Below are 23986 nucleotides of genomic sequence, written 5' to 3'. Positions count from 1 at the left end.
GGCCTAATAACAAAAGCGGAAGTTGTTTACGTCGTTGTCAAGACAGTGCCATATTGACTTACCTAAATTTATTAACAGCTCTAAAAAAAAACTAATGATACGGAATTTTATTGGCAGTTTGTGAGCGTGCCCACATCATAATTTTATGGTGAATTGTTCAAGTGTGTTTAGGCACACGCAGGCGATATCTCCGCAGTCTTCATGATGCACGCGATAAAATGGCCTAGTGTTTTTGGACCTTACCAGCAATACTTAAACAGAAACCAATCAACAATGGTGTTGTATGGAGATATTGTGAAAACAACATACAAATAGGGAAGGCAGCCAAACTACAGGATAAGTATATAATATGTACCAGCAGTAAGATACCCAAAGACATCAAAAGATCCGATAATTAGAAAACGTTAAAACCAATTAAAAACTTCAAAATTGCAGGAATCATTCATAGAAATTGTGTCAACACTAGATGGAAAACATGCCGAAGGGCTGTCAAAGCAATTAAACCTACCAACCACCATCACCAGAAAACTACCAAAAAAACACTAGAGACGAATCGAATGGGTACACATATACAGATCTGCCACTCCAGTCAAATACGACCTACATACTAGGAGTAAGTCACAAGCCCCGCCCTACATGTCTACATCACGTGCACCAGCTGAAGACTTAACGCCAACAGAATATTTTAACACGCCTGACATAAAGCATTGAACTTTTACACACAATCTACTGCCACAGGCTAGCCGTCTCACATGCCAGATATCTATAAAAGAGAACAGCTTCAATGACTCAGCCTCGTTTTCTTGAGAGCCTGCTTAGGCGCTCTCCCTTCTGCCTGCTGAATAGCCTCTTTCTCCCCGCCTATCTTGCCTCATTCTCCTTTATCAGCTGAGTATCTTTTACATCAATATCTCAACTGCCAAAACTCTCTACCTATGTACTGTCACGACTCTCATTGACTATTGAGACTCACAGCCGTCCAGGACTGAGCAAATAAGCATGAACGACCGTTTGAGCAAGGATGTAACTTTCATCAGCTAGTTCAACCTTTTGTCATTAATATTACGGTTGTAGAATTTTGTTAGTTGTGTATTTTAATTGTTGGAAATTGTATAGAATAAAGTTGAAGTAATTTTTACTGGTACATATCAGCAATGATATAAACCACCATTGTTGGGGGTTGTATATCAATGATATCAATATTGCTTACAATATCTTAACACCATCAGTACCTGAACCAGTAATAATCAAATTAGCTCACACAAGCTAAGCAAATGTAGACACCTAAACATAGTCAAAAGAGAACAAAATGACAAAACAAATTCAACACTGATGTGTGTGGATTCGGATTAGTTGTACATAACGTAATTTCTCTGCAATCTAACTATAACAATAGACCACTAACCTGTGAGTTCAAAGTATTGCAATCACTCATAGACATTGCTTGTGCATTAAAACGTCAACTGACGAAAATTTAAAATTGACATCTAAATTGACTTGCACGTGTATATATTTTGCTTATAAATAATTCTAATGATCAACGTTTACGCATATTATTGATTATACGAATGTTTAGTTTACGAAAACAATCGCTTGAGATACACATGCAGCTCAGAGGAGCAACTAAGCGATCTTTGATCATTTACACTAGGTCATGGTACCCACTGTCTTTTTTCTGCCTTTTTTCGTAATACGCTCAACAAATCAAAACTCATATGTGTTAGGAAAGAGCCTTCCAGCGACTCGCCGTTTAGTAAGGTAGCCAATAGTTTTTGTCGACGAGGTCTATTCGTCAACGCATTTATTGGTTCGCTAGAGCGGTAAACGTTCGTCCTGTCGTAACCTGTTATTCTTAATGCGCCAACATTTTCAACATACCGTATACGGCCCTAAAAGAATCTTAGAAATGCAAAACTTTCAAAAATCTTTCAAATATACATGTATTTCTTTAGTTAACTATATAATTGTTTAAATTTACACGAATGGTTTCAGCAAATAAAATCGTGACAGTTCTCTACATCATGTGCGAAGATGTGCAGCTTAAATTCCGGATATGTGTATTACCAGGTTGTAGGCGACCTCGAGGTTGTTTAGGTTTGAGGTCGCCATTACTGCCAGTGGAGAAATCAGCATTGCCGTGTTATGTGATACCCAAAGCATTCGAAGAACAGTTGCAGAATCATTTGTATGCTGGCTCACAGAAAATATTTGCCATATATGACGATTATTTTGATGATATCTCTTCATTTGTTACGTTCCTTACATTTAGTGACTAGTATCTAGTGTGAAAATGCGTCGAGACGTCTTTCGATTGCGCTGTTTGTAAAACCTTTTCAGGTTTTGTCCTGGGAATTCACGTACTATTAACACAAAAGAAACATATCAATAATCTATCAAGATATACAATTTTTAGGTTAGAAATTCATCTGCAGTGTAAAAATCATGAGTACCTGTAGGTGTTTATGTATTTTAGACAATGTGTACCAGAGGGTTTCGTTTATTTCAGAACAAGAAATTAATTTTTTTTACAAAAGTTCGGCTTATCATAGGCAATCTAAGCTTACACTGAAAATTCTTTCTATCAAGTAAATTGAGAGCTCTTTTGGATTATTTCTAGCCTTTGTCACTACACTGTTACATAGTGTTTGTAGGATAGAATGGTCTACAAATAATCAGACATTTATATGTTATTGACAATCTGGCTTTACAACTAACTATTATAGCTGTGCAACTTTAGCTGGTAATGAATTTGCAGCATTGTTTACTTGAGCCCATGGCACAGATTTTAGTGATAGTAGCTGCAATAATAAGTTTAACAGCACAACCCTGTCAAAGTGAAACAAATTAAACATGTTTTTCAACCATTAGCTAAAAATCAAAGCGTTTTATTTACTTTGATAATAAAAATAGATTCTACTAGTGATTAGTCTGACCTAAAAACACATCAGATGAAAGAATGCCTAACCGTTCTATGACATTTGTTGTTTTTGTCAAAAATGTTGTTTGCTAGCCATATATGTGATAGGGCCCATATATGCTCATCAACTTTTGCAATGTTTCAAACATCAATTGCTATTTTTGCTGTTTATAAAATATGTAGGTTTTTGCATTGATTAATCTGCTTAGAAAGCTTTTAACACCATGATTCAATGTCTCAAGCGTTAGCTGTCTTATTAACCTTGTTATCAAATTTGTCTTACTTGAGCAGTCAATTTTTTATAAAAATTGACAACAATGTCGCATGTTTCAGATTTTTTAAATTTTAGGCTGCATCAGATCTCAGCAAAATATAGTTCTTAACATTCTGAAACTTAAATTAAGAAATGACTTACTGAATATGCCCGCATGCTTTTAGATAATGTTATAATTGCTAATCAAAATTCTTGGAATATTATGTACATTTTTCTGTTGCTAATGTATATGAAAGGCTATTGGAATTTTGGCTGGATAGTCATTATTTGCAACATTGCTACCTATAACAACACAATCTTTACCTTGACCCATTTGAAAAAGCTTTGATCTATTTGTTGTGAATTATTGGTGTATGGTTGCTAGATGTGAATTATCATTTTGCCATAGTCTCTACAGTTGGCCTTGAACTTCGAGTGTATTTGTCAGCAGAGGCATCATGCATGTGGATGACCCGGCAAAGCTAAAGGAATGGCTAATTTTCGAGCTGACGAATCAAACGTAAGACTTTGTAAAGTCTAGTTACTCTGTTGTATTTTTTGTTTTCTTTTATATCATGGTTTTTCCGTTCAGCCGTTGCAACTCTACCATATTAGTGATTTCTTCATCTGCCTTGCATTTAATATGCTTCATGATTTTGATCTTTTTTATTTATTTATCTATCCTTGCCATTTTATTTAATATTTACTTATTATTTATGTTGCCATTTTTTCAGCTGTTACACTGGCTAGGCCGGGTCAAATAATTCAAAAATTCTTACTTAACTCTTTTGCTACCAAATTAATTTATTTACCAGGAAATAAATACATATTCAGTAAATTGTAATATTTGAAAAGGGCGTGTGTAAATCGTCATACTCTCTTAACCTCACGGTCTATAAAAGATATTCGGGCTCCAACAGTTACTATCAACATAAAATTTTACATCAGCTGATGCCACGAAAAATACCACGAATACGTTGCAGAAAGAGAATGAACACCTTTTTGTCCATTTTCGAAAAGACTGTGAGCGTGTCCGAGTCGAATGATTTATCAACATTATTAGTTTATGGCATTGTTACTACTGATAAAATATAATCACTCAGTAGTACTATTGTTCAATAAACATCAACCAAAGTTCGCCGACATAAAATTAGTAAAAATTCGTAGCTGATATGAGTCTAGCACGACTAAGAAATTAACTAAACTGCTAGTTTTAGTTTTTATAATTTATTTTAATTTATCCTTCACAAAATCTTTTCCTCATGATATGTTGTTTGAAAGTTACAGCTGTTTGACAAAGTTTGAAAACCTTCACAGTTGTTTTTATTTTCTCTTTAAACTATTTTAACTACACAAAACACTTCTATCATGATATGTAGTTTGAAAGTTAGAATGGCAAATGTTATTATATGTTAGATACAGATAAATCTTCTGTCCAAAGACATTTTATTATCAGGGCAACGCCGGGTAGTACAGCTAGTCGTGCTAGACTCATTGCTAAAAGGAAATGTTGATAAAAAATGAAAGCTTTTGCAAAGTGAAACTGCAGCTTTTCTAAGCTCAGGATACTGAGCATTGAAAAGTTGCAGTTTCACTTTGAAAACCTGTAAGGCTGAAATTGTTTGAGCCTGGAGCAAAAGGATTTTCGTACACCGTCTTTTAATATTACAGAATCGATGCTGATGCAAATGCAGTCGGCATGTATGCTTTGGCTCTCGTCAAGAAAGATGTACCGGAGGTAGAGCTCAAGCCTGCCATTTGCAGTGACCTCTCCGTCTTTCTAGCTGAAAGTGAGTTGTCTTTACTTGATGAACATGTTTATACGCATGTTTATTTTTCTAATTTGGTTTACAAGAAGTTCCAAATTCAAACAAACTCCTTGTAAAATTATAAAGATTAATTAGAATTGGTCAGATGTGTAAAAGATTAACAATAATCATACGTAGTAATAGGTGCTCATTTTTATTGCAAGTGCATCTCCTGAGGTCTATGTTATAACCATTTAGCTGAGCGGACTGGTGAATGATCTTTTCATCTGAATTTTTAAAGATTTTCTTATAGTCCTAAGACTCCGCGTTAAAATGTTGGTATGCTCATTAATATATGATGGAATGCTGCCACTCATAAAATTGAGTAACATATTTGTGTAGGAAAAAAAATAGCAGGGTTAACATGAAAAATCAAATGATTTACATCGTTGATTTAAGTCATGATTGTTTGTTTCAATTTTTTCAAATTTTTGCAAAAATCAGTGTTTCTTGACAAACAATCTTGTTTTGATGTGTTTTAACGAATCAGTAAACACTCTTCTAACATGAATTAGCAAGTATGATGGAGATAATCAGCTGCCTATGTAGTCAATGCTTCTGGAGGACTTTTAAAGTCGGGACCTGTGAGTTTTTTTTTAGTAAACTTAAAAGCATGATTAATTGTGAGGTAGCCACTGTACCTTGTGCAGGTTTCCCTCACTACCCTGTTTAATAAATGACATTATGACATCAAACTCTTTGCTGCAGTCAGTTCAAGTGCAAATATTGAAAAGTCTTCTTAGCCTTTGGTTTCGTTCAATGAAAAATGAGAAACCAGCTACATACTAAAAGCTGACAAACTGCTATTTATATTTTTCATAATCAATCGCGTCGATCACACCAAAGAAGAATGTGCTTACGTATGTCATGGCTCCTTTCTATGTCTTCAGCTCTCATTCATACAGAGTATGAAACTGCTAGTAGCTCTACTCCACTAACTTACATGTAGTTTATACAACATGATTTTACACAACTGTTGATTGCAAGAAATATAAGGTATACTTTTATACAACTGTTGATTGTGAGAAATATAAGGTATACTTTTATACAACTGTTGATTGCAAGAAATATAAGGTATACTTTTATACAACTGTTGATTGCAAGAAATATAAGAAACTAAACCATGTAATTCACCAATTCTGAAAAATGGGCACATCAGCATTCTGATGTGCAGTGTAATACACAGACAATTTGCATGAGCAAAAAGGTATGATGAATCCAATTTGTCAAAAAGTCATAAATAAATAAAAATCGATTTATTTGAAAAAAATTGTGATTTTTCCAACCCTGAGAAATAGAGCTTTCATTCATGGAGATTTATGAGAGAATCCTGACAAATTTTAAATTTAAATATTTAACTCCTTCACTACCGGAAGCCGGTGTATCGGCTTGTAGTGAAGGAGTGTAGGCTCCATGTATCGGCTCGGGTAACCTGCTCTTTGTGGCCGGAAGCCGATACATCAGCTTTCAGTTTATTTATAATTACTCAGCTTTCGCTTCAGATAGACCAATAAGACTTGGTCTCCATGAAAAAAGCTTGTTGCTAACGATATAGACTAATTAGCAGGTCTCTCACTAGCAATTCACCGATTATCAAACAGAGAGTACATCGCGGAAAAATCACGGACAAAAAATAATACCGCGATCATTTAAGCTGTAGCAGCATCTAAGATTCTTAGCCATTGGGAATCCCGCAACTCTATATCAAGAGTGATTCTGACTCTTTAGTGCATGTATTTCATGTTAAAAATTGTAATAGTAACCGAATATTAAGGCGCCAGTCAAAATACGACTATCAAAATCGCTAGTAAAATATTGATAGAGTTTGTGAAATTTTTATCGTTTTTAAATTAAGTTAATATAAGATTTTTTAATTTTCCTAATAAAGTATATTCTTTCCAACAACCTGTTTTTTTAAATTAAGCGGATATCTTAATTCTTTCTCAAGTTATCACAAGATTAGTGACGCTATGTCAAAATTTGTGGGAATCGAAAAAATAAATTCGGGCAGAGATAGAAATAAATTTTGTAGCGAAAAAGTTAATATTATGGTTACTAAGTTCAGTCTGTTAGACTCCTGATTGAATCATTGCACTTCTCATAGTAGTCAGCTTGCTTTATTCTCCTACAGATACAGAGTCATTTGTGAACAAGTTGTTTGAGACGGTGAAAGACAAATCCTACCTGCACAAACCTGAGATCGGGAGTAGCGGTGTGACTCAAGAGTGAGTACGGTCAATGCATTTTATCTCTATTTACACAAGTTTATGTTTGTCTTATATTCTCTTTGTAGAATTTGAAATTTAAATTTGCAAAAAGTGTTAATGCAGTCCAACCTTGAAATACAAAATGACCCTATAGTTTAAATTCGACACATCATCTTCTATTTATCTATAATGTGACTTACGACTCTATCTGAAGTCTTTAAAGAATTTAAATAGATGATTAGAATGCTCCTCAGGAACAACATATGATGTAATAACATCAGGGGCCATCATTGTTAAGGCGTGGTCACACGAGCACTGAACCGACATAGGATCGGTTCGGAGGCTGGTTTGGTTCGTGGCACATGTCACACGGCATCCGAAGTCACTTCGCTTCCTAGATACCATACGTATAGAGACAGGACACGGTTTCATTAGTAGTTTTTATGTATTTGAGTTAAATATTTCTATTGTAAACAAAAAACTTTGAGGAACAGTTATAAATTATAATTACACAGCAGATTTATCAGAAGATCGTTCAGCTGCTCAAAATAAATCACTCGATACAAAGATTTTGCCAACCCTTCCCACCAACATAATTATATATTTTTATTAACGTAATGTTTTTCTATGCTGAGTAGATAACAAACAAAAAACAGTCTTTATCATAGTACTGTGGTTTTACATAAATCAGTCAACAATACTTCATCAGGATGAATATGACACATTACTTATGAAAATCACAACCATTTTCTTACATTTATGCAAAACTTAAGTGCAACATCTTACATTTATGCAACACAATTACAAGTCCGGGTGAACCTTGTCATAAATTGCTTCATGTTGTTTATTTAACGAAATAAAAGTATTGTCCCATTTCTTTCTTAACTTTACTCACATGCACGTAAGGAGAAATGTGACGCGTGCTCGCTAAAATTTTAAAAATTTTAACCAGCTAATAAGAGCAAGGGTTTTGCACAAAATTTCGAGCAGGACCGAAATGGTTCGTTTCGGAAAGAAATATCTTCGGCCGAACTTTTTACAGCTGATAGCGACGTCATTTTGCGTCATTTAGTTCGGTTCGGTGCAAGTGTGACCACCCCTTAGGGTGTATCAAAATTCAAAATATCCAAATTTATTCAGTTGTTCTTCCTCAAAACTTTGAAAGCAGAACGATCAGCAGTAGTTCCTTTAACTTTTTCTGTTACTTCGGAATAGGTCTGTATAAATAGCCGTTTAACAAAAATACTGGCATTTATTAATATTATAATTAATAAGGCATTTATTATTGAAACTATTTCATCATATGCAATAACTAATGGCTTTACACTCTAGCGGTAATGTGTACTTTAAATTTGCTAAACAACTGAACGATTCTTTTCCCTGTCCCTGAGAGCCAGTTATTATTATGCCTTGTAAGACCAACTTTGAAATAGATGAACTATACCTCTTACGAATGAAGATGAAATCCATTAGCTGTAGTTTGACCTTGACAAGCTGTAGTTTGACCTTGACAAGCTGTAGTTTGACCTTGACAAGCTGTAGTTTGACCTTGACAAGCTGTAGTTTGACCTTGTCGAAGTACCACATTGGCATCTAATTGAAGTTTCATCTAGTTTGGCCTTTCAAGATTCGTAGTCTGACTTGAATTCTGTTAAGCCTGGTTTACATATGCCAGCGCAAGACGCGCAACAAGGCGCACGACGTCATGCGTAGGCCAGCTGTGATATGGAAACGTCAGCGCACGACGATCGCGCGGCGTGCGCACGCTGATCGCAAGGATCCAACAGAATGGATCCTTGCGATGGGTGCATGCGATGATGTATCCCACAATACACCGCTAGACCTTTTCAACCTATCCAGCAATTCAAACGGAGGGCTGTGGCTTCAAAGAAATCGGTAAGAAGAAAGAGTAAGCCTGGTTTTCATATGACAGTGGAATTTCGCAACGGAGGGCTATTTTTCCGAAGAAATATGTCTCTCATACGAAAAAGTAAGGAAATTATCCGCCCTGTTCAATGCAAGCATGGCGCCTACGCGCGATATGAAAACACTGCATCGCAGCCCAAGAAATTGCCCAACGATCATTGCGCTGTCATATGGAAACCAGGCTTAAGTGTTTATGATTTAGATCGTTTATATTAATGATTTTAGAGAGAAAATCGGCTGTCTACTTTTGTCTGTTACGATGTCAGCTCCATCCTTTCTTTTATACCGATAGTAAGCTTGTTTGCGGCGACTAGGTGGCACTATTCTCACCCATCTCACTTTATGTTTGCAGAAAAGTTCAGGCCCCGACAGCGATGCGGCAAGAGTCGAAAACACAGGACAGCGAACCAGAGCTGTCTGATGAGGACAGAGACCATAGAAGGACAGCGAGGAGGTCAAGGTCAGCTAGCAAAAGTCCAACTCAGCCTCAGAGAATTTCTCCTCATCGCAGGTAACAAAACACATTGACAGCTGTAGGTTTTTATTAAATGGGGAGCAGCTGTGGTTTGGTTGTTGGGTTGCCTTCTTATGATCAGGTCAGTGATTTGAGTCACATTGGTGGATGTAGGAAGGGCATCTGACCACAAGTGCTGCTGTACCAAATCTTATAATTTACAATAAATCCTATACCAAAAGAAATACCATTTTTTGTGGCTACCCCTAACAGGATAGGCCGATAAAAGGTTTTACATTAAGCAAGACCACTTCTAGATATAAAGCTCTCAACTCACTCCTGTTCTTTCTTAACTTAGTTTGTCGACAAGATGCGAATAGTTTTAACCATTTACCAGCCAGAACTTTTTGAGTTTACTTGTGATTGTTAATATTTGGTAAAATGTTTGTCAAGGTTATATCACAAAACCAACATTATTGCTTTCATGGAACCGTTCACACAAAGGCTAAAAAGTAATGAGTGATGCAGTTTGTTATTTATTGCTAATGTTACGGTGTAGCTTTCTTCTTTGATATCTGTAGATTTTACTAGTCTCGTTTATCTACTCGAAAATAGTCTGTCGCCTCACCTTCTGCGCCTCTTCTTCACTAAATTTTGGATGTCCTTTGAGCTCCTTTGATTTCGGTCCTTTTTTATCATGCATGCAGTCATTATGACCTGCTGTTACTGTTATCAGTCAACAGTAACAATGACCTGAGCTCCACTTGACTGGCTTTATTGGCTAGAGTAGTGGTGGTTTAAAGCTTTGCATAAAGATAGTACAGTAGACCCCCGCCATGTGGTATTAGTTCTTTCTGGTTTTGGCATCGCATAGCAAAAATGTTGTATAGAGGGGTGTAGAAACCCGTAGTAATTATCTTATGCCAACACCCCTTCGTAAAAAACATCAAAATTCTATACACATACTGTACATGTTGAAAATTAGTAAGAAAATAGTATGTTAACCTTAGCAACTATAGCGACCTACAGTAAGTTTAGTGTTTTTAGTGGTTTATGATTTTGGTTATGATTCTTACTTCTCCCTTTAAAGGTTGACTTGCAACAAAATTCATATTACAGTTATTTGGTATCAAAAGATTCACTATGTTTTACTCTGCTGTGTTATTGGTGCAAAATATGTGGAAATGTGATTACAAGCTCTTAAAAGCTCAAAAACGAACAGTTAATCGCAGCCATCACGAGGTCGCCGTAGATTGGAATCTCTTTCCAAGACAGCTCAAATGGGACGTAGCTGTACAAGATGGCTTCTGTTTACATTTTCATGCAACCTCATTCGTCAAAATATTTTCACAAATATACTTCACGCTTTCGATAAAACCATGTCTATTGTTCTTACGCATCTATTTCATCGTCATTGTAATGCTGTCACTTTGAGCACTGATATCTTATAACCTACCGTGAAAATTTGTTTAATTTTTTAACCTTAGCTCGAAGGAAAAAATATCATTGTTTGATAAACATGACGAGCCTGTTGGTTACCTGTGATAATTGAAAAGTACTGCAGACATTATTTGCGAAGTATGGGTTACATGATCAGATTACGACTAGATGATTAGACCAAGCCGAAACAAAACTGTAAAGTAGCGGGCATCCATACTTGATTCGGGGTCTTCGGTAAAACCCGAAATGTTTGTCATATGCTACGAGAAGTTTTTTTTTGAGCCTTTTATTGGCCTTTCAATTTCGGTGAGAACATCATGTGACAAAACAATAACCAAATGTAATGACTACGTCAGAGAAATAAACCTGATTTCTATCTATGGCGGTTTCGTGATGGCGGCGATTAACTGTTCTTTTTTGAGCGTTCAAGAGCTTGTAATCACATTTCCACATATTTTGCACTTGCAACACAACAGAGTAAGACATGGTGAATATTTTGATACCAAATAACTGTAATGTGAATTTTGTTGCAAGTCAACCTTTTATTGTAATTATCAATTTTAGAAACTATAGAAAGCGATTTAAAGTTATATATATTAATTATATATAATAATATATATATAATATAGCTCTATAATAAATATATAATTGCTCTATAATAATATATATATAATATATATAACTTATGTAATATATAATATATATAATAATATTATATAATTAAAGTTATATAATTTTATTCGTATAATGCATTAAAGTTTATGGTAAATATTATATTGAATGCTAAAATGCACAACAAATTTTCGTATTTCTAAATTTATTGTATGGCGAAAAATTTTCGTAATTAGGGGACGAAAAAAATCATGTTTCACATCCTAGGGCGAAAAAACGTAAAACAGGGACGTTGTGATCTGATGCTGCACTGTCGTTTGATTTAATGACATTTTTTTTAGAATGACTTTTTGTTACTGTTTTCTTTGCATACTCTCATCCAGCCATATCTTTGCTCTACCATAGTCAAGTAGGCCTAGTCTCTTAGGCGTTTTCAATATTTGTTATTCGAAGATGACCTTGACACAAAATCTTGGTAGATTTTAAAAAGCATTAATATTTTTTATCGTTTGTGGTTGCTGTTGATGTTTGCAGTCATTTGACTGCTGGGATACTGCTGGGATGTTTCCAGATTAATATTGACACAACTTGGTATTTGACTGCTGGGATGTTTCCAGATTAATATTGACACAACTTGGTATTTGACTGCTGGGATGTTTCCAGATTAATATTGACACAACTTGGTATTTGACTGCTGGGATGTTTCCAGATTAATATTGACACAACTTGGTATTTGACTGCTAGGATGTTTCCAGATTAATATTGACACAACTTGGTATTTGACTGCTGGGATGTTTCCAGATTAATATTGACACAACTTGGTATTTGACTGCTGGGATGTTTCCAGATTAATATTGACACAACTTGGTATTTGACTGCTGGGATGTTTCCAGATTAATATTGCCACAACTTGGTCGCTGTTAAAACGCTCAGAAGAAAAATACTTGCTAGTTGTTAATGGCATCAATAATTGCCATAGTTGAATACGGCTATTGTGTTGAAGTCGCAGCGTTACACGTACCTCTATTCTGTCGGACTCTATGCAACTATGAACGTCGTAATAATACTTTCACTTGATATGACCGTTTTGATTGCAATCAAGCTTTCTTGATTGCAATTGTGAAACATGGCAGCCAGATCACCCCAAACATCAAAAACAATTGCAAATGCTAGTAAAATATTTAGTAGTTTTTACGAAAATCTACTAAAATCTTGTGTAAGTTCATCTTTAATGGAGAATTTAAATCTCTGACTACATTATAAACGGAAAAGGTCAATTTGTTTTTGTTCATTTTTCTTAGACTAGGTTTCAACAGAGGTGGAAGGCCATATCGGGTTGCCCCAGACTATCTCCAAAGAGGAGGACGGAGGGGGGTTAGAGCTAGGATTGGTCGGGGCGGTTATGAGAGAAGGTACGAAGGACGGCGTCGAAGCCGGTCTCCCAGACATTCTCGATCTCCTCGAAGTCGGTCGCCCAGACGTTCTCTTTCTCCCAGAAGGCGGTGAGTGATTCAACCTGATTCCAATGTTTTCTTTTTTAAGGATAGTAAATAGAATGACAGGTTCAACCCATTTGTCATTTATTTTGATTGCTAGTACTGTGTGTTCTTACAGTAAAGGCTGGAGCATGCCTGTATTAGTGCAGTCTGTCAATATGGATTAGTCGCTAACACTTGCTTGTCATCTATCCTTGAGAACTGCATTGCTTCTGACAGCTTCCAAACTAGCCTGTCTTGACAAACTGTTGTTTTTGCGGAGTTGTCCCCCGTCGAGCGGAGTGAGCAAAACAACAGCATGTCACAATACGCACTGCACCTGATGCATCAGCTGCACTGAAAGGGAGTTGTTCTCTTCCGTCTATGCGGCATGGCTGCGATGTTATGTCGGTCGCTCAATTGGTAATCATAACGGATCTAGCCCAAAAGATTATGTAAAATAAAAAAGATACAGTGCAACCTTGGTTCTCGAACACAATCCGTTCCAGAAGGTTGGTCGAAAACCGAGTTGTTCGGGATCCGAAACAGGTTTTCTCATTAGAATTAATATGTATAAGTTTTAATCCGTTCCAAGTCGATTTCACAACCTCGGTAAAGTATTTTTTTAACATTTTACACCATAAACTGTACTGTATACTGCATACTATAAATAAAAACAGGTAGATGTAGATCCTGTTTAACTTAAATAAAAGATTTTTTATCTATGAGGATTAAAAAAGAAAACAAAAAGTAAACACTCTATATGCTTTGCTTTGGACATCAAAAACATTAAAGGTTATGATACAATACAAAAAATTGCAGAAATTGATAATAAAACAGCAAAAAAAATCCAACAGATCAGTTACATCAAAAATCGTGTGAAAGAAGAAAATAGAAACATCAATGGCAGGTTTACTTCACATCTTTGAAGATGAATCCTCCTCCAAAACAATTTAGGTTAACTCAACTGGAGGAGTTGTGTCCCTAGAAAATCTCTTCAGTAGAGGCGACGTCCTCCCAGATGGCTTCTTTTTGTAAAGAATTTATGACGTGAAACTTCTCCCTTTTTTAGAACCTTCCGAAAGTGGCTCATAAAAACGTCGTTAAACGTATAAACATGCTGTTTCCGGAGCTGTTCCGAGTGTTTAATTCAAATGCGCATGGTCCGGTGTGGTCGAGAACCGAATTTATGGTCGAAATCCGAGACAAAAAATCTCCAATTTTTTGGTCGAAAACCAAGTTGGTCGAGAAGCAAAGCGTTTGAGAACCGAGGTTGCACTGTACAAATGTTTTACCAGAGACCAGTCTCTGCAGTAAACTTTAGCAGAACTTAGGAATAAAATAAATTGAAAATAAAATTAATAAGAACAAATAAAACTGACTGAGGGCACAAATAACGACATGTTTAGTCGCTGTTGTTGCCTTAAGTTCTCGAGCTCTAAAGTTTACCGCAAAGACTGGTTGCTGGTTAAACGTTGAAATCTTATTTTATTCTACATAAATTTTTCCGCAAAATCCGTTATGATTACCAATGGAGCGACTGACATAACATCGCAACCAAGCCGCATAGATAGAAGAGAACAACTCCCTATGAGCTTTCTTCTTTGATATCTGTAGATTTTACTAGTCTCGTTTATCTACTCGAAGATAGTCTTTCGCCTTACCTTCTGCGCCTCTTCTTCACTAAATTTTGGATGTCCTTTGAGCTCCTTTGATTTCAGTCCTTTTTTATCATGCTGTTGTTGCTCGCCCGCTCGACGGGGGCACAACTCCGCAAGAACAACAGTTTGTCAAGACAGGATACTTCTAAACCTACCTGATTGGAAAGGTGTGTTGACAGGATTTGAAATGGAAGGCTTTAGGTACAAAGATCTAGTAGTTTTTTTGTCTTCACAACGACTCACACCTCTTGACATGACTCAATGAGCTGCAACATAACATATTGCTAACCAATGTTTTTCAAATTGTAAGGATATGACGTTATATGCAGGTCTCCCAGACGCTCCCCGATTCCCCGAAAGTCTACATCTCCTATAAGATCTCGGTCTCCTCTCGACTTGCTTGCAGCTCTGGACAACCCACCCGCTCCATCTCGCCGCGAGGTTGTACAGCAGCGATGCCGAGATTATGAAGGTGGGTTGACACTCTATTATATTTAGAGCAGAGTTATCTGCTCGATGTACACATATGACTTAGGGAGTTATCTATACATCAAACATTAGCGACAGTGTTATTTACGTAATGCCTATGGGTGGCTCAACGAGTTATCTACACAATGTTTATAGTTGTTTCCACAATTTATAAGAAAAAACACAGAGTTATCTACACAACATGTGTTGTCGATACATATTGTTATCTTTAAAATGTTTATACATTGAATCATTTGCTTTTTTCGCAATTTTCAAAATTCAATTTTTTAAATATTTTTCGTTTGAATTTTATACCTCACTCCAATGTTATCTTTTATTTTAATTATGGATATGCGTTGTGCTCATTGGTGGTGGGTAATACTTCTAGGAAATAACATTATTATGTTATACTAATGATTAAAGGTTGACTTGCAACAAAATTCACATTACAGTCATTTGATATCAAAAGATTCGCCATGTCTTACTCTGTTGTGTTGTAAGTGCCAAATATGTGGAAATGTGATTACAAGCTCTTAAAAGCTCAAAAACGAAAAGCCGCCGTAGATTAGAATCTCTTTATTTCGATGACGTAACCACGGAATTTGGTTATCGTCTTGTCACGTATGTTCTCACGTGAATTGAAAGGCCAATAAATAGCTCAATATAAAACCTATCGTAGTACTAGTTTATGGCAAACACTTCGGGTTTTACTGAAGACCCCCGTATCAGATATAGATGCTCGCTACGTTACAGTTTTGTTTCGGCCTGGTCTAATTGGCAAGTCGTATTCTGATCATGTGACCCAATACTTCGCAAATAATTTTTGCAGCACTTTTCGATTATCACAGGTGACCAACAGGCTCGTCATGATTATCAGACAATGATATGTACTACTTCTAGGTAAGGATAAAATGTTTAATGAATTTTTACGGTAAGTTATAAGATATCACTGCTAAAAATGACAGCATTACGATGACGATAAAACTGGCGCGTAAGAACAATAGACATAGTTTTATTGAATGCGTGAAGTATATTTGTAAAAATATTTCGACGAATAAGATTGCATGAAAGTGTAAACAGAAACCCTCTCTCACAACTACATCACATTTGAGCCGTTTTGGAAAGGGAATCCAAACTACGACGGTCTCGTGTGGCTGCGATTTTCTGTTCGTTTTTGAGCTTTTAAGAGCTTGTAATCACCTTTCCACATATAATGCACCTACAACACAACAGAGTAAGACATGGGGAATCTTTTGATACCAAATTACTGTAATGTGAATTTTGTTGCAAGTCAACCTTTAACTAAAATCACTGAAATTTTTACGAATTCCCCGATTTGATGGATGGAAACTTTTTCAAATGCTGAAAATAGTGCTAGTGAAAGCAGAGCTGTAGAAGCTTTGCAAGCACACCCTTGTTTACCAAGGAATTGCCTTAACAACTGAAAACTGACTGAACGTCGAATAGTTGAAGATGTGCTTCAACCTTTGCCCTGCCTTGACAGCGCCCAAGACAACAACTGACGAACAACTGTGCGTAGGTTTTGCAGAGCTTTTGGTCTAATGACTTGTAGTTAACTCTAGAATCTAAAACTTGTTTTGCTTGCAAATGTCCCTAATTATGACCTTAATTGCAGTCTACGCGTTCACCTCTTTATTTAGAATGCTAAAAAGTGACGATTTGACTAGATTACCGTAGTTGTTTGTTTTTATTCTATGCCTACCGATTGTGTTTCTCATTGCAGAAAAAGGCTACTGTTTGAGAGGGGATGAATGTCCACACTCACACGGCACTGATGCCGTGGTAATGACAGATGTTTCTGCACTAAATCTTACTACACCGGTTTCTAGTCAAGGTTCCAAAGCAAACACAGCAGCTCCCAGTCAACCACCAGCTGTCCGCTTACCTATTCCAGTTCAACAAGCACCTGGTAGGCTCTTATTCTCATTCAGCTTGTAGTAGAAATTCTGCAAGTTGTAAACTGCATTAGTTGTAAACTGTTATTATTTTTATAAAAAAACTTTAATTGTTAATTCTTTATAATTTATCGGATCTGTTAGTTACACCGAGGAATCAATAGATTAAAAGGATTAATTTATGCAATGCGACGACAACTTTTTTTAGCTGGGATGTAAGCAATTATCGAAAACTTTGCTATTTCATACGTGGGACGATATTTTTTACCATAATTAAAAAAGTATTGATGCAATTGACACGAAATAGAAATGAGACATCAGCACCTTTTTTCTACAATAAAGGCTAGTTTTAACAACAATAAATTATGGTAGCAATATTTTTATATATATTTTAATTTGAGATTAAAAACATCAAAGATTTGCCGTGAAGTATTTCTCCCCACTCTTCTTTCCCTAAAAACATTAGTTACAACAAAATCATGGTCACCATCTTAAATCGTATCAGCGTATATGATCCCGTCACACCATCAGTTTATCGGAGTTATCTGCACATAGCCCTATACAATCTATAAATAACATAAACCATGACTGACCCACATCCATTGCGTCCACACAGCAGCAAGTGTTTGCTCTCATAGGAGGTGGTCAAACAGGTCATACAGTGAATATGACTGCATGGTAGCACTTTGGGGTTGGCAATGGTGTCACTTTTACGGCAGCAAAATTCACACTCATCTGCTAGAGCCTCAGCCATTGCAAACATAGAAATAAAACACCCTTGTTTGAGATTCATCTCACTACATATAATGAATAATAGAATCGTAGTGGAAGCTTTTAGCTGTAAGTTTAGCTTAAACTTACATATAAAACTGTTAGCAGTATGTAATCTGCAAATAAATTTTTAAGAGCTTTTGGTTTAAAGCAATCACAAAATGAAAGACACTACTGACCTTTGAGTGACCTTTCATTTCAAAGTGAGTAGCAGTGAGAGACAATAAAATTCTGTATCTTACATTTTCTTTATTGAGTCGAAACCATGTCAATGTACGCCATAATATATCCCCACAGTATATATATATATATATATATATATATACTCATGCTACAGACAGTACTGTTTCGGCTATTGAAGCCTCATCAGTGCAGCTCAGAGCTTAGGCAAGGGACACAAATCCCATTACCCATGAGAGTTGACTTCCTGCCAAGATACAACTAAGTTGCCTCACAGACTATATATATATATAAATATATATATATATATATATATATATATATATATATGATGAATATATATATATATGATGAATATATATATATATATATGATGAATATATATATATATGATGAATATATATATATATAGCTGGAGCTATATATATAGCTCCAGCTATATATATATATAGCTGGAGTCGATCTCAACTGGATCAATCAGTGAGACTAATGCCTTAATCTACAGTAATGCCTAATCTATCATCCTCTAACCGTCATCTTGGAGGAGATGGGTATTAAGCCAATGCCAACAAGGCTTCAAGCCATTCTACCATCCTGGCAGCTGAGGCTACAAAATAAGAACAAGGATTTGCGCAAGAAAGTTAGTAGGCTCAGTGAGAGATCTAACCACAGTTTGGAGCGTCCAAAAAGGGAAGCCACAATAGAAGCTCTAGAATCTGCCAAACAGCAGCTAGTAGCACTCTCGGCACGACTAAAGCGGTACACCAAAGAGCGGGATAACAAGAGAATGAACAAACTGTTCATCAATAATCCATCTAGAGTGTATTCTCAGTTCAAAGGTGAACTGCAGAGGCCAATGTCTGAGCCTCCCCGATCTAGCACTTCAAAGTTCTGGAAGGACATCTGGGAGAAAGAGACTACTCATAACACCACTGCAAATTGGCTGAAGAGGCTTAAAGAGAGCCATCAACACACTGTGGCTCAGCAAGGACTCACCATCAGCAAAGAGGACATCAAGTGCAGAGTGCAGCGTATGAAGAACTGGGCAGCACCTAGCCATGACATGATTCAAGCCTTCTGGTTAAAGAAATTGACATCACTTCACACTAGAATGGCTAAGCAGATGGAATGCCTAATAGAACAAGGTGACCATCTAGTATGGCTGACCAAAGGACGAACCGTACTTCTGATAAAAGATCCAAAGCAGGGGCCGATTCCCAAAAACTATCGACCAATAACGTGCTTGCCCACCACTTGGAAACTGCTCTCAGGAATAGTTGCAGACAAACTGGAAGAGCACATGAGTCACTATATGACCAATGCTCAAAAAGGAATTGGGCGCAACACCCGAGGAGCTAAACATCGGTTACTGGTGGATCGGACGGTCTGTCATGACAGCAGGAGAAGGCAAACCAATCTTGCCATGGCTTGGATTGACTACAAAAAGGCCTATGATTCAATTCCCCATAGTTGGATACTTGAGTGCCTCAGTATGTACAATGTTCACCCTGCTCTTGTGGCATTCGTCAAGATGTCAATGACCAAATGGAAGACGGAACTGGAGGCTAATGGCAAAAAGCTGGCGAGTGAACAAATTAAGCGAGGCATCTATCAAGGTGACTCCTTATCACCGCTGCTCTTCTGCATATGGCTAAACCCTCCAAGCAATATGCTGGAGGAGACTCAATATGGGTACCAGTTTAAGAGTGGCACCAAGATAAACCACCTCTTCTACATGGATGACATCAAGCTGTACGCTAACAAAGAAAGGGACATTGATTCGCTAATACACCTCACTCAGGTATACAGCAAGGACATCGGAATGACCTTCGGTATTGAGAAATGTGGAAGGCTAATTCTTAAGAAAGGCCATTCTATGCTCACAGATGGCCTAAGAATGCCAAATGGTACCATCAAAGATATAGAAGAAGGGTACAAGTACTTGGGGATTATGCAAAGCAACATCAACCACGAAGCCGAGGTACGTCACAAAGCCATTACCGAATACAAGAAACGCCTTCGGCAGGTCTTACCTAGCCAGCTCAATGCCAAGAACCAAGTCATGGCAATAAATACCTACGCACTGCCAGTAATAAGATATCCAGCAGGCATAATAAAGTGGACTGAGGAAGCCATCAAAGAAACAGATATAGCAACTCGTAAACTGCTGACCATGCATGGAGCACTCCATTCAAAATCTGATACTGCTAGATTGTATCTTGATAGGAAAAATGGCGGTAGAGGACTCAAAAGTGTACAGCAGACAGTGAAAGAGGAGGAGAAAAGCATCAAAGCATATGCAGCCTCCATGGCCATCTCAGATAAGTTGCTAGCTGAATTTCAATCGGCTGCTCTTACAACGGACCTACGCCCTGATGATGAGGAAATTGACTGGCACACGAAACCTCTTCATGGTGCTTACCACCAACAAATATCTAATGTTGGCGATCTTCACTAGACATATATGTGGCTGAACAAAGGAAACCTAACGGCAAATACAGAGTCGCTAATCATGGCAGCCCAGGAGCAAGTGCTCCCAACAAGGCAACTCCAAACGAAAATCTATCACACTAGAGACGATCCTAGATGCAGACTGTGCAAAGATGCACCTGAGACCATCCAACACATCATCAGTGGATGCAAGCAGCTAGCATGGAACGCATACACTGAGCGGCATAATCATGTCGCAGGTGTTGTGTATAGAAGTCTATGTGATGAGTATGGCCTTAATAAACCACAACACTGGTGGGAAGCTCCTGGTAAGGTCAATGAAAATGACTGCGCTAAGATTCTCTGGGACTTCTACATCCGAACTGACAAGCATGTCCTAGCAAACCAACCAGATATAGTGGTGGTAGACAAGGAGAACAAGAGGGCTACTATAATAGATAGAGCAGTACCCAATGACTACAATATAGCCAGCAAAGAAAAAGAAAAGGTAGAGAAATATCTCCCTCTTGGAGAAGAAATTGAAAAATGCTGGAATGTAAGAACAACTGTAATCCCAGTAGTCATTGGGGCACTGAGCGCATTAACACCGGCGCATAAAATGTGGCTTGCCCGAATACCAACAACAATCAACTCAGGTGAGTTGCAGAAAAGTGCGCTATTGGGAACAGCTAAGATCTTGAGGCGAGTGCTCAAACTCCCAGGTCTCTGGTAGGAGACCCGAGTTAGAGCAGAATGTACCACCCATACGGGGTATCCGGGGTGAGGAAACAATTTTATATATATATATATATCCCCCGCCAGTATATCCCCACAATAAGAAGAGTCTAGAACGTAAGAATATTTTATAAAACTTACGAGTCCAGCTTGTACGCATGTAACTCTGATTGATAGCAAACGAAATGACATAATAACTTAATTTTAACTAAAACTCAAACCTTTATAACTCAACTTCATTAATAAAAGTAAAACAGCAATAATGGCTACCACTATAATAACTCTTTCGCTACAAAATAAATTTTTATGGAGACAACTATTTGGACATTAGCGAATATAAGTTGTCATAACCTTTGACCTAATCAATTAGCGTAAAACTTTACATCATCTGATGCCATACAAAGGTCACAAATAAGATGCAGAATCAGTGACATGATAGACTAGTTATGCGACTACTCATTAATTAGAACGCACTCGTATTAAGTCTGCAAAAGCCAGTCCATTTTCGCAACTTTTTTCTTTCATACTGCGTGTCACAGTTCATGGCTTATATGCGAATTCCTATAAATTACCTCATTTCATGGCTGTTTTAAAGGTCGGTTTATGTGCGGGGGATATATGGTACTTGTTGTGTTATTGGTATCCATCTTGAATATACAAGTACTGAATCAAACAATTATACTTTTCGTATTTCTAGTTTTGAAATGAGTATAATAATTGGTCAGATGTTTTGTTATTTTTTGTAAAAAAAATTGCAAGTCTGCTCCTAGCATAAGTCAAGCCACTCCACGTCTTCCTAATGATGCATCAAGCCGCTTCTTAAATCATTCATGATTGCGAGCTGATGTATTGGCGCAGTTTTTCTTATTTTTGTGGCCGGAAACCGCTACATCGGCTTTTAGTCAGTGCTTTAGTTTATTTATATTTAATCAGATTTCACTTCAAATAGACCAATAAGATCTGGTCTCCATGAAAACAAGCTTGTTGCTAACAATATAGACCAATCAGCAGGCCTCTCACTAGCAGCTCCAATTTTACACTGATTTTCTAACAGAATATGTACTACAGAAACTAAATCACGGACAAAAAAAGAATACCTTCGCTTACAAGAGAAAGACTCACTTACAGCTGTAGAAGCTTCCAACATTCTTAGCCATTGGCACTCCAGTAACTCTATATAGAGTGATTCTGACTCTTCTAGCAATGAATCTTGCTACGAACTAGCCCAGTGTAGTAATAGCGGTAACAGCAGCACCAGTGTTATAGTACCCAAATATAATGGGGACAGTCAAAATATGGCTATTGAAGTTGCTGGCAAAATACAGTTGGTAAAGTTTGTGAAATTTTTGTCGGATTTTAATGAAGGTAATTTGAGGTATTTATCTATCTCCGAATAAAGTATCTTCTAAACAACAATTTGTTTTATAAATTAAGTGGAATCTTCATTCTTTCTCAAGTTATCACAAAATTAGTGACGTCATGTCAACAAGTGTTTGAATAGAAAAAAGATTTGGTCATAGCTAACAATAAATTGGGTAGTGAATGAGTTAAATGGCATCCCATACGGAATGTAGGCTACAATGTCGTGTGTCACTAAAGTGGTAAAAGCCGTAGCAAAAGAAATGAAGTATTTTATCATTATTTAGATAAACAATGATATTTTTATTATGTGCCGAAAGAGAGGTGTATGGAGATGTAGTTATGTGAATACTTTGCAGAACCCTATAACCCTGAGCTTCCCCGTATTTGGCCGCCACCCATGAATGCAACAGGACCACTTGTACCACAAGTACCACAACCACCAGGGTACATGGGTCGTCCACCCCACCCTCACTTCAACTCAGCACCATATCCTCAGCCGAGGATGCATCCAATGGGCTTAGATCACCGTCCGATGCATCGTCCCCGTTTCCTACAGACCTCTTCTAATCCGGTTAGTTATGAATACACAGCTGAGTATTATAAATTAAAGCTTTGATAAATACAGTCCGACCTTGATTTGACCATGATTTCCTACAACAAACCTGCTTCAAAAACTACTTGTAATAATTTCAAGAAAATTCTGAATTATAGATGCCCTATGAATAGAGCACACAAATCTCTATTCATAGAGTATTTATCAGAACCGCTCTACGAATAGAGTATTTTTAATATGAGTGAATAGAGAATGTCTTATGGGAATGTATGACAGTTCATATTTTCACATGAATTCTATGAGAATATAATGTATTTGCACAAAATTGGATGTATCGGCAGTTCTGCAGCATCTCGTACCCCATGCTTCTGTGTCTTAAGCAAAGTTACAGCTTTTTGGAATTTTTTCAAACTCTGATTTGTTCGAAACCCAAGACATTCAAAAGGTCAAGGTTCGACTGCTAGTCTTATGGTATTTGTCAGGTTCATAGTTGTGTAAGCGAGAGCGTTTTAACTTTTCATTTTTAAGATTTATTAAACTTTGAGCATTGATAGTATAGTAAGGCCATGAGATGCGAGCTTAATACGTTCCGGAACCGAGATCATATGTCAATTCACTTGCATCTCAAATCAAATTATCCCATATAAAATAACTAAATGCAAATTAATATGTTTGCATCATATACATCATATACATTTGCAAGTAACAATTAATAATAAATAATAAAATTATAAATACCTATGTAATGGTTATGATCTGCAATAAACTGTAACTTTACTATGTACAGCACTGTATGGAGTCATTACTTTCGAGCCAGG

The 23986-nt window shown here is 36.9% G+C and overlaps 1 protein-coding gene across 1 annotated transcript in view; it reads left to right on the top strand.

Annotated features, from left to right (window-relative positions):
• The first annotated feature begins 3577 nt into the window (after positions 1 to 3577).
• The window catches only part of LOC137401673 (RNA-binding protein 26-like), a 33460-nt gene continuing 13051 nt past the window's right edge, over positions 3578 to 23986 (top strand). The window contains exons 1-8 of the mRNA XM_068088133.1: positions 3578 to 3690; positions 4842 to 4960; positions 7110 to 7203; positions 9464 to 9622; positions 12919 to 13119; positions 15083 to 15225; positions 16966 to 17151; positions 22972 to 23186. Coding sequence (XP_067944234.1) covers positions 3629 to 3690; positions 4842 to 4960; positions 7110 to 7203; positions 9464 to 9622; positions 12919 to 13119; positions 15083 to 15225; positions 16966 to 17151; positions 22972 to 23186 — 1179 coding nt within the window. The 5' untranslated portion in view covers positions 3578 to 3628. The remainder of the gene's footprint in view (positions 3691 to 4841; positions 4961 to 7109; positions 7204 to 9463; positions 9623 to 12918; positions 13120 to 15082; positions 15226 to 16965; positions 17152 to 22971; positions 23187 to 23986) is intronic.

Source organism: Watersipora subatra, chromosome 8, assembly GCF_963576615.1.
Source record: "Watersipora subatra chromosome 8, tzWatSuba1.1, whole genome shotgun sequence".
Taxonomy (NCBI): domain Eukaryota; kingdom Metazoa; phylum Bryozoa; class Gymnolaemata; order Cheilostomatida; family Watersiporidae; genus Watersipora; species Watersipora subatra.
The sequence above is the reverse complement of the archived record's forward strand: the minus strand, read 5'-3'. Positions and strand labels throughout refer to the sequence as shown.